General features: G+C 36.3%; 1 protein-coding gene across 10 annotated transcripts in view; it reads left to right on the plus strand.

Moving 5' to 3' along the window:
- The window catches only part of LOC127975881 (glutamate receptor-interacting protein 1-like), a 224,930-nt gene that overhangs the window by 155,446 nt on the left and 53,028 nt on the right, over positions 1–16,456 (plus strand). For all 10 annotated transcript variants that reach the window (XR_008157649.1, XM_052579950.1, XM_052579912.1 and 7 more), the window contains exons 3-7: positions 7,198–7,333; positions 8,815–8,960; positions 9,889–9,972; positions 10,622–10,697; positions 13,249–13,394. Coding sequence is in view for 9 of the 10 variants with exons in the window: in XM_052579950.1 (XP_052435910.1) it covers positions 7,198–7,333; positions 8,815–8,960; positions 9,889–9,972; positions 10,622–10,697; positions 13,249–13,394 (588 nt within the window). In the remaining variant the exon portion in view is untranslated. The remainder of the gene's footprint in view (positions 1–7,197; positions 7,334–8,814; positions 8,961–9,888; positions 9,973–10,621; positions 10,698–13,248; positions 13,395–16,456) is intronic.

Here is a 16,456-nt window from a genome sequence, read left to right on the forward strand (position 1 = left end):
AAAGTACTAATTTATTTTTTTTAAATCCTACTTGAACAGTAGCTTTCAAAAACATTAATTTAGTTAGTAGCTTTAATGCATTAAATTTCTCTTTATCGTTTCAATTCATATTCCAGTTCAACACCTTTTTGCGGAATTCAATTCTACAATCCAGTGAATGAACTGAAAGTAAACCGTATGTAAAATTCTTGAAAATAACAGTAGCAAAACAAAGAGATCTTGGCTAGAAAAGCCTGATGACTTCATTTCAGATTCAACAAGTCTCCTCTCTCTCTTTCAAAGATTCTATCTCTGTGTTTTTATAACGCTGAGAGAGACGCCCAGGAGAGTCACTCAAACCGCTGTGAAATAATGCTGAGAATGGCTGAAGTCTCTCCATTTGTGCACCTTCACTGATCTCGCTGCACATTTAAATCTCCTCGATTAGTCCTCTGCGTTGTTATTAATATGGATGAGGGGATTAGCAAATTGTTACTTGGAATTTCGCAAATGAATCCACCAGGGGTCGTGTTCTCTAACTGGTTATAATCACAGCATGTTTTAAGCAACATACAGAGGAGCTGAGGCCTGCAGTGCAGGAGCGTCCCAAAGCTCACTGGGCTGCTGCTGAAGAGATACGGACGCATCATTCATGTACTGTATAGCCTCAATTTCCTGCTACCACACGAGCTCACGCTTGTCCCTTGGCATACACATCTCTTTTTAAATGCCATGTTAGCATTCATTGGGCAGGCACAGAATGAGTGAAAGAGACAGGCTGCTGACAGATGAGTTATCTGTGGATGGCAGTGGACGCTAGCTTGCAAGCTGAAAATGTTAGTGCATTAAAGTGATTTAGCACTTTCAGAGCTGCATGTAATGCAGGGTGCAACCGCAGAGGCGTCTAATAATTTGGCCTGAGGTCCGTTATCAAGCTGTCGAAGGTGTGAAAGCTTAATGGAGGTTTTGGCTCATTTTAAGGGCTGTTTGTGGTGCTTTCTTGTGAGCGGAGTTTCTTAGGGAAGTTTTGTTGTTGGGGTTTTCTTCAACTTCAGACACTTTTATATCCCCAAGGTTTTTTTCTTATTAAAACTTGCAGAAGGTCACATTAAAAAGGTCTTGAAACTTTTAACCCATGATTGATTCATTTTATTTTTTTTTTACTTTTAAAATGTGTTTGTATTTAATTATTTTATCTAATTGTACTTTTATCTAAATAAAGAGTTGAATGAACAAATATGTTTGATGTTTAGAACATTTTAAATGTCTTTTATTGTCACCTTTGGTCAATTGAATGCATCCTTACTTAATAAAAGCATTTATGTATTTAAATAAAAATACTGACCCCATTTTTAATAGAGTAAATGTATTTATAGACTTAAATGCATGCTTTATTATTTAGAATAACTGTATATATAATATACAGACAAATGCTATTTAAGAAAGTAGCCTTAGCAAGTCAAAATATATAATTTTCCGCATTCATCATTGAAATCATCAATGATTTTTGGATGAAATGGCCAACTCCTTTGTCGACAATGTTACTTCTTACAATCCTCTGTGATGTGTATTGTTAAACATTGTGAGCAAACTAATTAAATGAACTACTGAGAGTGTAAATATAATTAAGAGTTAAATGTGGCCAAAGAGTCCAAATGTGGCCAAAGTCGAAAAGCAAACCTGGTTTCTCTGAGAGGTTTAAAACTGAATGTCGAAGGCAGATGAGTAAAGAGATTGTGAGCAGATGTGCGGGCTAGTACTTCATACCTCAATGGTGCAAAATCCATGATAAATGCGCTGAAACTTTTTTTTCTCCCAGAAGACCCTGTTTGTTGCAGGAGCCAATAGATAGTATTTTAATTTGTGTTTTGTCCTCCTGCGGAGAAGTTAGTGCAGCATACAAATAAGAACAGGCAGTTTTTCACACATTAAGACAGAAATTTTGCCTTTTGAGTATTAAAATGACGTCCAGAAGTACTTCTTGCTTGTGGTTTGGGTGATATTAAAGAAGTGCATTATTGTGGTGTTTATCAACTATTCTGATTCTCTCTAAATGGTCTCTGTTCAGGGATATTGATCTCTGTCTCACATACAACTTCAAAATGATGTCCATCAGAAGGAAAATCAGCCTTTAAGAACCACTGTTTGTCAATTTTACTGGACTGAATAGAGTTTGATGACACAAAAAGGGAATTGCGTGTCTCAGTGTAAAAGTCTGCTTGACTGAACATCATCAAAGAGAGATGCTGTATTATTTAAACACCAGATCGTTTATTCTCAGATTGCAAATATCAAATTAAATTTTTTATTTGATTAGTTATATAATTTTTCCTCCCTCTGAAGGGCCGGTTTAGAAATTGTTTAATGAATGCAATCTTTTTTTCCATCCATGTTATAATTGAAGCAATTGTTTATGCATGTGTTTGTTTTTATATCCTGTGAATGGTTGCTAGCATCAACCATTAGTCATTCCTGGTTCTATATTGAATTATGGCCCAATTTGTCATTTTGACTGCTAAAAGTTTCAATGGTGGATAGCCCATTCATTGCTGAGCCCACCTGCTAGTACGCCTACAGCCTTCATAGAGAGTTAAACCGTGAACTGACAGCGGGCATTTCACCAAATGTTTTCATAACACCTCCAAGCAATGTCACAGACACCTCGCTGCTGTCCCTGCCTGAGCTTTTCATAGAAAACACAAGTATTTTCCTGCATACTGTATGAGGTGGCGAACAGTAGGGAAAAACACAGCTAAATGTGACTCTAGACCACAAAACCTAAAGTCTTAAGTTTTTCGAAATTTAGATTTATTTACTGAATAATTAAGCTTTCGATTAATGTATGGTTTATTAAGATCGGACAATATTTGACCAAGATAAAACTATTTAAACATCTAGAATCTGAGGGTGCAAAAAAATCGAAAACTGAGAAAATCTCCTTTAAATTTGTCTAAATGAATTCTTAGCAATGCATATTACTAAACAAAAATTAAATTTGGATATATTTACGGTAGGAAATTTACAAAATATATTAATGGAACATGATCTTTAATATTCTAATTATTTTTGACATAAAAGAAAAATCTATAATTTTGACCCATACAATGTTTTTGTTTTTTTTGGGCTATTGCTAAAAATATTCCCCAGTGATTTCAGACATAAACATAAACATAATTAGTCAGTCTTTAAAAGAATGGGGAAAGGTTGTCTTATAACTTTTACTGTTTGCATCAAGGTTGTGCATCCAATCAAGCTGTACAAAATTTATCATATACTGTATTGAATTATATACTGTTTTGTCCAAATAAATAAAATCATAAAATACTAAAACCCATCATTTTATATGGGAATAAAGGTGGATTTATTATTCGTTTTGGTTTTATTTTTTAATTGAATATCATTGCTATTCATTTTGACATTTACTCAAGATTACATTTAACATGGTTAATTATTATATCATTTAATTATTATGTTGTCAAAATAATTAGCTTTAAGTAAGCATTAGACAATGGAAAAAGGTCATCTAAATGTAAAAATACAGCAACTGAGCATGTTCAATTACATATCCAACATTTGCTTAGTAATATATATATATATATATATATATATATATATATATATATATATATATATATATATATATATAGCATCCCTAAATTACATTACATTTGTGCAATTTATGGAAATACATTTTTATTAATAACAAATATGTTTACATAATATTATTAAAATAATTTATAATTAATAAATTTATGTTTAAAAATGTAACTTAACTTTTGGACAATAAATGATAGAGTGTTGGTTTGCTTCTTGGACTGAAGGATTATTTTTTATTATATTTTTTTCCTGTGTTTGGTTGGATTTTTCAGTGCATTATCTATCAAGTATGCTATCTGGATCAGTCTGTGATCGCAGATTAATGTTTTCTGCCACAGATTGAAAAAGTGATAAGTGTTTTAACCTGCGAGTGCCTCAACTGGCAAGGTAGACGTCTATATCTTGCTCTCTCCATCACTGACTCCCATCTGTACTTTTATCTCCTGCTTTGTATCATTCTCGCACATGCTGTGTCAAGCGCTATCTTTCTGTCTCTTCCCCTCAATACTTTTCTGATGGGCATAGCATTCGATCCAGCCACAGAAATCTGTCAGCTTTGAGAAAGCCGATGGCCAGTCTCATTACTGTAGCAACATGGCAAAGCAACACTCGCTCTGTCTGCCTCATTCAAGCAGGAAAGGTGGGAGAGAGGACATAGAATGAAATGAAACCACGAGTAATGGGATCAACTTATCAACTTCCACACCTGTCCCAGTGTAGCCCTCAAAGCACAGCTCATTAGATCCCAGTGGCCCTTTTTCTTGCTCTGGGCCGAGATATTACTCTGAACCCTCAGTGAACTGAGAGAACCACGCTTTCCCCAGACAGCTTAAGACAGAGCTTGTAATATGACCATGGCATACTGTGCCACAAATTGTTTGGATATTGAATGACCCCACTGGGCCCCCCGGTGCAGCTGCGTGACAGGGCTCACAACATGCATGAAGGATGCATTGGCTTGGAGGGTATTTACGAAAAAGAAACCGTTCAAAAAGACATTTCGCAACCAGAACTATGAAATACATTTTATTATAAATTCACCTAATGTTAATCTGTTAAAACACTGTAGATGTGGCATTTTTAACTATTTACCACATTTCAAGGGAGTTAATTTAATGCTGCCACAAACCTCCGAAATATATTCCCAGTATATTCCTCACCCGAATTTGAGGAGAGAAATGACAGCAACATTGATGATTTGTCCCACTGTCATTTTTTGCTGTCAGGCGAATCCCCAGCAGTGTAAAGTTATTTTTAATCAAATTATTTGATGAAAGCTGAAGGCAAATTCAGCAGTTATTTTACAATTAATTATCAAAATACTGGCACACAACATGAGGCCTGTTTATAGATTGAACTCCCGTTAATATTGATTCTAATTTTTTTCTCTCAAGACAAGATGTTTTGCATCTATTACGCCCAAACACACAATCACACACTAAATTATTCATCAGTTCCTGTTGGCACATTATACAGTAAGTTTGATTTCTCTTTCAATTAATTTGATGTCTTTGAAATATCAGTATGTTTGCCCTGCAAGAGCCCTGCTTGGCTCCATAGGCTTGCCTAGAAGTTCAGGTTCAGGCCAGATATTGAGACCCATGCTAACCTCCCTCTGTCCTGGGACACGTTTCACGTTTCTCCCTTCCCATGTCCATATGGCAGCGGTATCGATCTGAGACCGAGTGCAATGTCATATCTGTTTCTTCCCCTGCTGAGGTTACGGGGCTGGTGATTTGCATGTAAAGGTTTTGCAGTTATGGATTTTAAAGCAAAAATAAGTTGATGGATTTGTAACAGATGACCATGATTTCACTGTCAATGCAGAAACTGTTCACTAGTGTATGCATGCCGAAATGGTTGTGCTTCGACCGATATTGAAGCATTGCAAGAAATGTACATTTCAACCACTCAAGATGATACACTGAGTTCAGTTTGTGCTTGTTTTAATCATTTAAGTATTGTTTTTTTTTTACTCTCAGAGCAGAAACTTTTCAAAATGCATCTCAGTGAATGTTCCACCCACTTTAACAAATTACAAAATTAAAAGCAAGGCTTAATTTTGGCATATTTGCATGTAGTTTCTAAACTTAGATTGGTGTGAAATGCTTTCAAGTTCAAAATTAAGTCACTCCATTAATGTGCTTTCATGTTCTATCAGTGGTGTTTACCCAGAATATTTATGAAGCTTTTTTGTTGCTAAAGAAGAGCAAGTGTCTTTTATTATAGGCTTTAAGCACCAAAGAGGCTCTTTTTGTAGACTGTGTCCCGTTATTGCTGTCGTCCTGCGGTGAGATGCTCAGCAACTCTGTTCTGTCAGTAGCCTCAGGGGGGTTTATAGCCTCGTCACTTCTCACTATCTATCCCGCCACAGAAAGACATATTGAGAGAGGAAAGGAAAGCGAACAAACACATATAAATCCATCTTTTCCTTCTTCCAGGCAGGAGAGAGGGATTACAAATCCCTTGTTTTTATTTCTTCTCCAGCTTAGACAGCTGATGTAGTGATGGCAGGGTGTCTGAGAGGGAGGGAGAGAGCGCCCTGCTTGCACAGATATGCAGGATTCTTAACTGTGACTTTGACGATCCCACTGAGGGATTGAATGACAGCCAGTCGATAGGGGAGCAACGCGTCTGTCCTAACCTGTCCAATCTATGCAAGACGGTGAGAAAGATAGTAAAAATAAGACGGAATGATTTAAGGGAAGCAATTGGAAAAAATACTAAAAATTTACATTTTTATATGAAGCTAATTCAAATTATGAAATAACCCTAAAAGAACTTAAAAATATTTATAACACTATAGTTCATTTATGTTTGTGAGAATAGCAAAATAAATTAAACTGTCATATTTTATTAGCATTTTCTAAACTGTAGCTAATAAAATTTGATAATGTGTGAAATAATGAAGGTGTCTGAATACATGTGTGTGTGTGTATATATATATATATATATATATATATATATATATATATATATATATATATATATATATATATATATATATAGTTTTATTTTGTTTATTTTATAATTATTTCATAATAACATTTTATGTATATGTGTGTGTGTATATATGGTCATTTATTATATTTATAATATTAATTTATTCATAATTTATAATATTACTTTTTTTCATCTATTCATTTTTATTTCTTGTTTTTATTCATTTTTTCTTTATTTTAATTATTGTTTTTAATCAGTTTATTTTTATTTACTGAATTAAAATTTTTCCAAGTGAAGATGTTCCCAGGTGTTGTCAAAGAAGGTTTTGTCAGTTTCCGCGCACCTCTGGGGAAGACTGTGTCCTTGACCTATTGCTAAGTGCAGACACACACACACACACACACACACACACACACACACACACACACACGCACACTAAGCACCCTAGAGTGTATAACTAATTACCAGCTAGGGTAGAACGACAGAGAGAGAGAGAGAGAAAAGGAGTGTGTAAAAGAGGGCCAGACTGGGACGCCTGATCACAATCATTTAGAGGAGAGTGGGGTATGGCAGCGGCTGGCCTCCTCTGCTCCTGTAACCCTCTCATCTCCTGTCTCTGCTCTTCCTCTCACATTTCCCCCAATGATCCTCTTCCTCATCCCTCCTTCTGCATTGCAGATGAGTTTAAGGGCACCAGCACTGTGGAGCTGATCAAGAAGGAAGGCACCACTCTTGGCCTGACAGTCTCCGGAGGCATCGACAAAGACGGCAAGCCCCGCGTCTCCAACCTGCGCCAGGGCGGCATCGCTGCCAGGTCAGTATTAGCAAGGTTGAATTCGGAAAACACTGCAGCTCTTTGAAAACAGTGCTGTTTTCAAGATGTCTGACATCTCTGATTCAAAACTCGGGAAACATTTAGAAACAGTATTTAGTGTTGTTTGCTAAAGCTGTTGTTGTTAGAGTGAAAATTTGAACCCAACTCAAATTTTTAGCACATAACTCTTCCAGCTTCAGGCATGAGCAATGTCTGAAATCTTTGTTTGGCATTTTAGGGAAGAAAAAATTCCTTAGACTTACACTGAAAAGAGGTACTTAAGTCATTATCTAGCGAACATAAATTTGGGGTAGACTTAAGTAAGGCACCTAGCAACTACCCTAGCAACCCCATAGCTCAGTGTAAATACATTTAAAATTCCCTAACTTCATACTGTAGCAATCACTCATATGAACTGTACATTAGCGTTGTTGTGGCTAGTTTTGTACAGCTAGCAAGCACCGATCACATATTCTTTAGAAAATATAAAAACAACTTTCAGTTCAGTCTTGTAAGATGCTAGTTTGCAGAAATTCACCTCGAAGACTTTGTGTTGTCAGGTTTTTGTTATCTTTTTGTGTTCATGCTAATAATTTTTGCTAAGACATCAATAGACAGGCCCAGAGAGATCAATGTTTACATAGTCATAGTCGTGTTGGAGCATTTTCTGGGAAGTATTTTCTGTGTGTGTGCATAGTTTTTTCTGTACACAATGTCACTCTCTTTCTCTGTGTGTGTGAGAAGGTAGACAGAATATTTTAATCAATACTGCATTAGCCAGAACTTTCTTCCCATTTCCCTGTTGGCTGTCAGGCATGGCAGACGACCTACTGTTCGCTAGTGTATCAGCTCTCCCCTAAACACACAGACCCACAATCCTCAGAAAAATGATCCATACTGATATCCCAGAACACTGAAACACTGCACGTCGTATAGTAAAACCCGCACACCTTTTATACCCTCTTCTTCACAGTCACAGATACTTTTCTTCCTCAAATAAATTGTTCATATTTAAACGTTTCACTGCGTATCAACTCTTATATCTTATTACCACAGAGACACTTGCCCTTATAATTTTACTCAAGCTGAAATAAACTGCCTAACATCACACTTGTATTTCCAGAATCTGTTGACAATCAGGCCGTCTTGTAAAACGCGAGAGCTTTCATCTGAGTGTATGTGTGTCAGAGAGAGAGCGAGATGGAGACTGGAGCAGCCTGTCTTGATCTCACTAGATGCTTTCTTAGAACAAAGTGTTCCCTTCATGGGCTCAGATCAGCTATCAAAGCGCCTCCGAGCTCGACCTGACTCCATCTCCGCCTCATTTTCTGCCTGTCTTTATTGCTTCTCTTTCTTTGTTTGCTCTTTTCTCTCCTGCCTATTCACTGTTCTTTCTTCCTTCTTTCAGTTATGCAATTTCCTCCTCGCACATTTTCTCCAGCAAATGCGTAGAATCTATTTCTCGGTCTGTTTCTTTGCAGGAGTGACCAGTTGAACGTAGGGGACTACATAAAGTCCGTGAATGGAATCAACTTGACCAAGTTTCGTCATGATGAGATCATCAGTCTGCTGAAGAATGTGGGGGAGAGGGTCGTCCTGGAGGTCGAGTACGAGCTGCCGCCGGTCTGTAAGTGAGATTAGAAAATCAACTGTATCACTTATTATAAGAAAGCTGGTGTACTGGATTCTGTTTGGTCAGTCGCAGCATTCTGCAGGTAAATATGTTGAAAAGTAAACACTAAACTGTATGTTAAACAACTAAACACAACTGAATGTTGGCCCAGGAAACTGATTTTCTATACATAGGATCCTTTCATATTCAGAGTACATATTTCAGATGTACTTTATAATATAATATAATAATTTCTAATTGTAGTACACGTATAATAGTACAAAAATCTACTTAAATGTGTGCATATGTTTGTGTATTATATATAAATTACGCATTTATATTTTTATATAAATAATTGTGCATATTTACTGTATTTGTGTGTTTTACACACACACACACACACACATATTGGTATATATGCATAAAATACAATTTAACAATATGTGTATGAACTGTATGTGTATAAACAATTTTTACAAATTGATAAGAGAATTTTATCAAATTCAAAACTTATTTGAAACACACATTTATAAATGTAAATTACATGTGTATATGTGTGCACATATGTGTGTATATATGTAATTTATCAAATTATTTACTTTTTCATCTAAATTATTGTATTTTACACACACACAAACACACACACTCATACATACACACATACATACACACAAACATAATGTATGCATATGAACTTTTTTTTTCCAATTTGATAAAATTCTTCTAAACTTATTTGAAACCAACACGTTTCAATGATACTGTATGACATTATCCTAATCTGAAAATACAAAATAGCAATAAAATTGATGTTTTATAACAGCAGTCTTGTGCTCAGTTAACTCGTTCTCAATGATGTAAACTGCAATTTAGTCTGTTCATTTATGTGTTCCGGTTGTGCATTGAAATCTCGGCAGAACTTTGAACTGCTTGTTTCCTTCTTCAGCTGTACAGGGCTCAGGGGTCATGTTTAAAAACGTGGAGGTGACGCTGCACAAAGAAGGCAATACATTTGGTTTCGTCATCAGAGGTGAGTGCCTCTGTAGACTTCCTCACATCCCAATTCAAATATCTTTGAGCATACCTCATCAACACACTTTCATTCACATCTACATCAAACAAAAAATCTCTGAAGTTTTCTTTCACTGCCCTTGGGCCTGATGAAAAGAGACGAAGCAGTATTCATCTGTGCCACTAACGCTCCATTTCCAAGTATTTACCAAGCAACATTTTAGACTTCATTAAAATAAAACATTTTCCAGATTCATCTAGAGTAGGAAGTCTTTTAAAGAGAGAGAGAGAGAAATATTTCCTTTCAAGGTCTTGGTTAGCTTTGCTCCTTTTCTCAAATCTGTCTCATAGAGGCATTTTGAGGACTTTCTTTTCATCTTTGAGACTCCATTTGTGAATTCAATGGCATGCAATTTTATAGCGAGCAGCAGCTTTAATGTATAATCTGGTGCTTTTGTTGAGAATGAGATGGGAATTTCAGTGAGGTGAACAAATGGCTCTTACTATGTGCCACTAAGCTAGTATTTAGAGTTTTGATTCACCTCATTTGCTAAGTGTACAGTAGGTGAAACATGTAATGTTGAGGAAATATCCTGAAGTGTAAGGTTTTGCTATACGGTTACATGTGTTAAATATTTAAAAACTAGTTGTTGTTTTTTTTCGTGTAGGAGGTGCCCATGAAGACAGAAACAAATCTCGCCCGGTTACCATAACAACCATCAGACCCGGCGGTCCGGCCGACAGGTGAGTTGGTCTTGAACTAAACTGGATTCCTCAGCGCCAAACAAAAACAGCATCCTAAATGAAATGGACTGAGAAGTGACTGATTAGAGACACTCTGGATCATAAAAACTGACTCGACTCCAAATGGAGTTTGGTGTTAGCATTTTGCTAAGCTAATGTCAGGATACTCTGATAAGCATAAAAATACATATAGCACAAAAAATAATTAAATAAAATTATAAAATTTTAATGAGACTCTCATTCTTTAAAACCTTAAAACTGGCGCATTAGACCTGCTGCAATGCAATACAATAGTGTAATCACAAAACGTTTTCCTAAATTAATGCAGGGAACCTCTCGGTATACATTATACAACTATGCGTGTACTATTTTGGTGATGTAATTTGCATAAGGCGCACTGTACGTAGACTCTTCTGTATTAATAAAAAACAATTCTATAGCATGCTAAATATGTGCAGCGTGCACACAATTGCATCAGGGCCTTTTGTGTCACAGGAACCTTATCATAGGTCCAGAACTAATTGTGGAGCTACCCACTTTTGGGCGTTTTCGTACCGGACTGCCTTTTTCGAGAACTCTTCAACTCACGCACATCCGCTATACAGGCGTGAATATTAAATGTTTAACATTATATTAATTACGTACATGTACTTCTTAGACATCCTTCATCTCTAATAGCTCCATTCTGCTCTCTGTTGTTCTGTTTTTATTGTTTCTTTTTTTGGACACAGCTTTATTCACACAATGTAGTATCGGCTTTTGGTATTGGGGCATTTTTACTAGTATGGGTACAGGAGTGCAGTATCAGGTCCGATACCGATACTGTATCCGTACTTTTAACCTTCTTTAATGCCTAAGCTGTTTTGCTAGTCTCAGATGGTTTAAAATGGATTTGTCTGGTGTGAACTGTTCTCCAAGCTGGTTTAGTTGGAGCGGCCCAGCTTAACCAGCTGAAAAGTGGTCTGAATCCCTTTAAAATCCACCGATAGAACATTCTGAACATCTTAGTGTGGTTTAATATGTTTTTCAGGGTGAACTATAAATATGTAAGTATATCTGTAATTTTTATTCAGCCTTTATCTTCTCCCAGGATTATATGATTTCCTTCCCTAAGGATACAGCTTTATAATTTGGCCAAAACGTTATCGGAAGAGTTAGTATGATTCATTTTCTTACATTATGGAACAGTTATAAATGTATCTGTGATTTATCTGTAGGCAGTTTACTAGGTTTTGGAAAAATAGTTTAAAAATGAGTTTATGATGCTGTTGATTGCACTTTATTTTACAGTGGTTGTACTTACATGTACTTAAGTGTACTTAAAGTGTACTTAAGGTGTATTTATCTAAGAAAGTTCTGGTAATACAAGGTGACTACATGGGGTAGGGTTAGGTTTAGGGGTAGGTTCAGGATTAGTACCTAGTTATTACATAGTTATTATAAATACTATAATAGTAACATAGTATGTAAATGAGGAACATGACCGTAAAATAAAGTGCTACCGATAAATGAGTATGTGGTAGGAGTTTTTATTTTTTATTTTTTATTATTCAATGTTTTTAATTACTTTATCTTTGCATGTCACATTAAATATTAAAATGGTTTTAATAGTTTTAATTTATAAAAATCTCTCTGTGGTACATTGTAATGGATTGGATTTTTATCTATACCAGTCCGGCATAGTTGAACTGTAGAATTTTTGTGAAATGGCAAGAAATTGCTTGATGAATATAGTGTTTCCCAGTCGGAGTTCCTTTCGGAACTGGAATAGATTGCCCCGCAACTTCAGCACTCGCTTGAGAATTGCAAATGGATTGGCGTAATATTTCACTCGCTCTGGCGTTTGAACTACTGTGTTATTACCGTCATTACACGCCAGCTCGTCTCTCCCTTTCCCCTCAACTCTTATCAATATTCATTTTACACACTGGTAATTTCATTTCTTACTGAGAGAGTATTCCCATTTCTTTTGTTCAGTGGCATGGCTCCTGTTTTTCTGGGTAAATATTGTGTTCTGTTCCTCTACAATTTAATATTGACTGGCCTCTGACATCTTGCAGTCACAGAAAGCAACCACCTTGGAAAATTAAAACAACAAATTTAATTTCGTTTGAGTCATAAATCAGGCCTCTTAACCAAAATTAGTGTTGTGCTCATCAGACAGTTCAAGAGCATTGAGTTCCTGATTCTCCATTAGAGATGGTCACATTTTTATGTTCTTGAGTAATTCAGAAGGTACATGAGTTTATGTCTATATCTTTTGAGCGTCAGTACGGTTCCTGGCTCTCGTAGTTTAGGAGTTACTATGGGATCATCTCGGGTGAGGTCACTTGAGTGCAGACGTACAGTAACCTGCCTGCCATGATAACAGATGGAACGTGTCGAATTATAAAGCCTCTAACCTTTCCGGCATTTTAAAGGCTTATTGTTGCGAGCAAACAAGCAGAGGATACACAGTACAAATGCTATTGTGTCTCTTGGTGCCTTTCTGGTGTACAGCACATTTCTTCTGCTATTTCAGTCCTCGTTTGTGTTTTGTTTTCTCTCTCAGGGAAGGTACCATCAAACCCGGTGACAGGCTACTCAGCATCGACGGAATTCGTCTGCATGGAATGTCTCACGCAGAGGCTATGAGCATCCTCAAACAATGTGGCCAGGAAGCCACTCTTCTCATAGAGTATGATGTGTCAGTCATGGGTAAGGACACACCCACTTCAACTAATCCCGCCCCCAGACAGTTCACTTTTTTTTAATCTAAATATAATTCTTATTAATTACATGAGAATTACAAGTTCTTGTGTTGTGTTCTGTCGAGGCCTAATCGTTCCAGCTGGAAGATCATTGTAGTATTTGTAAACACCTATTGTCTAAAAACAGCAATTACAGAATGTAACTTTTTAGCGATTTTGTAAAAGATGACATTTATTTGATGTTATCCAGCTCTCAAACGTCGATATGTTTTTGTAGCATTTGTGACATGACAATGCCAAAGAGCTGAATGAGATGCCAAAAACAAGAAAGAGGGTTACAGCGAGTGAGGTGAACTGAAAAGAAAAGTAAATTCTCTAATATTTGAAGTGGCCCGTGGCTGTAACTCATCTTTCCAATGTCTTTGTTGGGCTCTGACCCAGAAATGATGGATTCCCTTTTTGCTGTGCCCAGTGGAAAGGCACATCCTGCTTCACTGCACTGATATGCCCATCTGTTTGAACAACATAAAACGCTAACTACCCCACAGTGCCTGTTCAACTGGGTTTTTGGTCAGCGCACTTTTCTCCTTAGTTTAAGTCTTGCTGTGTAACTTTCAGATCATTCTGTCTTGGATTTCTGTCTGAATTAATGTGCTTTCTCCGCACCTAAATTTTTTTTACCCTCATTCTACAATTTCTTCTCACCTCACACTCTTTCTTTCTGTTTTATCAACTCTCCTGCATGGTACGGTACATGCTCATTGGTGCAGAAGACTGAAAAATCTTGACTCATTTCTGAAAATCAGCTCTTATGAACAGTTCATTTCAAACAGCTTGTTCAAAAAAATAATTATTATTGTACACCATTTTGTAATGCATCATCAGAAACAGCTTTCTGTTGGTCCACGTGGCAAATACACAACTTGAATCCATTACGATATCTGAAAAAGAAAAAATCTTTTGCCCTCATGTGAAGTTGGCAGTTGCATTGAATTCTTTTGAAATGAATAGATTTAATTAAAAAAATCATTGAACAGTGGAAAATGTGATCACTGCTTTTCGGTAAAATATGAGTTTATATAATCTATGAATAAAATATTCATATATGCACAGTTATAGTTGGAAAGAGGTCAGCTTTATATATGAGTCTCTGACTCTGTGATCGGCTGCTGACCAGCTTTTACATAATATTGAGCATTATCCCATCTATTTTTACACCACATGCTCCACAATCTCCCATTGAGAAGGAACTAAAAATGACTGGTCAGATCTCCACCAGTGGATACATACAGAACAGGGTTTGATTAAAACTAATCACCAGAGACGAAGCATTCATCACAATTTACAACCACCTTTCCTCCTATCTCCACACACTCCTACAGCCTTTCATGGAAACACGAACGCTCCTCGTGAGCTCCTCAATCAAGCCATCGTCAGTGTGATGGCACCCATGTGATTGAACTATTTCTCCACCTCTGGCTTTATTTATGGATAGTCTGTTCCTTCATGTTCAGCTGGTGTCAGGTGGGTCTGCGAGGCTGGACAGGAAGGTGAAGGTGGAAATCAGGGGCTGGAAAGGGGGGTTTAATCATAATCGGCTGTCATGGCAGCTCAATGAGATCACTTGGATCTCATTTAGTATGTTTAGCTATCCCACAGTTCCACTAGAGATGTGCATGTTGGTCATTTTGTCTACTCAGACAATCTACCTTGCAGCCAATTTTCAGTTTAGCTGTTCCAGGGTTTCTGCAGATCTTAATTGGCCTTTAAACTAATTAAGGCCTATAAAAAAAGGGTAACACTTAAGTGTAGTTTCCAAATTCACACTTATAACTAGCTGCTTATTAGCATGTCTATTATTAACATATTGACTGTTTATTAGTGCTTATAAAGTACATATAATGCATGACATCCATAATCCTACCCAATTCCCTAAACTTAACAACTACCTTATAAACTATAAGTAAGCATCAAATAAGGAGTTAATTGAGGCAAAAGTTATGCTAAAGTGTGACCAAAAAAAGTATTAAATTCAAGCAGAAACACTAAAATTGACAAAGTCATAGCATTAAATGCTGCATGCATAAAAAAATACATATATTTATTTATATATTATATAATGCAAATATATTAATGTTCTCAAGTTAACTTGAGATTCACATTGAACATTATGAACTTGTTTTCTGAGAAACCGAACACAATGGAGTGAGTTTATGCTTAAAACAAGGCAGATATTTATTGTTGTTTTAATCATAAATTCACTTTATAATCACTTTATATTGGTTTCTTATTAAACAAGTCTTCTTATTTTATGTCGTTTTGCTTGTCAAGTAAATGGGTCTTGATTTAAGAATCTTTAGACATTTGCACTGGGAAACAAGACAAAAATACTGAGGAAGAACATTACTTTTTTGCAGTAAAGCTTTTTTTTGCAAAATGAATTAAAGTAAATGAGAATTGTGTTTTCAAATTTTAAGCTTTACTAATAAATGACATTGACATTTAGAGACCATATTGACGTATTGTGTTCTATTCAGTTAATTCCTTAATTATCTTTACTTGGTCTTAAAACGTCTTCATAAAACCTTCAGGAACCGTGTTCTATAACCAATCAGATTGTAATGTTTCACCCAAAAATAGTATAGTTCCATGTAGTTAATATAGTAAATCATTGATAAATGCTTTAAAACGATCACAGGTGACACAGTTTTTTGTTACTTACTGTAGGTACTTGTTCCCGTCCCAAGCTTCTACACCACTGTTCAACATTTTAAACATGTCACTTTATGCTTGAGTCTTTATAGATTCACTTTACACACCAAAGCAACATCTTTTAGATTAGCGCAGGAGTTTCCCCAGTACACTGGGATTTTTGTGATGGCAGCAAGTGTGTTTAACGCAAGCGCAGGGAGGAAGTTGACACACCTGACAGCAGACAGCTGTACACCCGCTCTAACTAAAGACCGACTGCTCCTTCTGTCCGCTCCACACACAACAGCAGGAGCCATTTCTCTTTGTAATGGGTGTCAAGTGAAATCAGCCCATGTTGGGAATGGGCTGGAAGAGCGT

Source organism: Carassius gibelio, chromosome A4 (assembly GCF_023724105.1).
Source record: "Carassius gibelio isolate Cgi1373 ecotype wild population from Czech Republic chromosome A4, carGib1.2-hapl.c, whole genome shotgun sequence".
NCBI classification, from domain to species: domain Eukaryota; kingdom Metazoa; phylum Chordata; class Actinopteri; order Cypriniformes; family Cyprinidae; genus Carassius; species Carassius gibelio.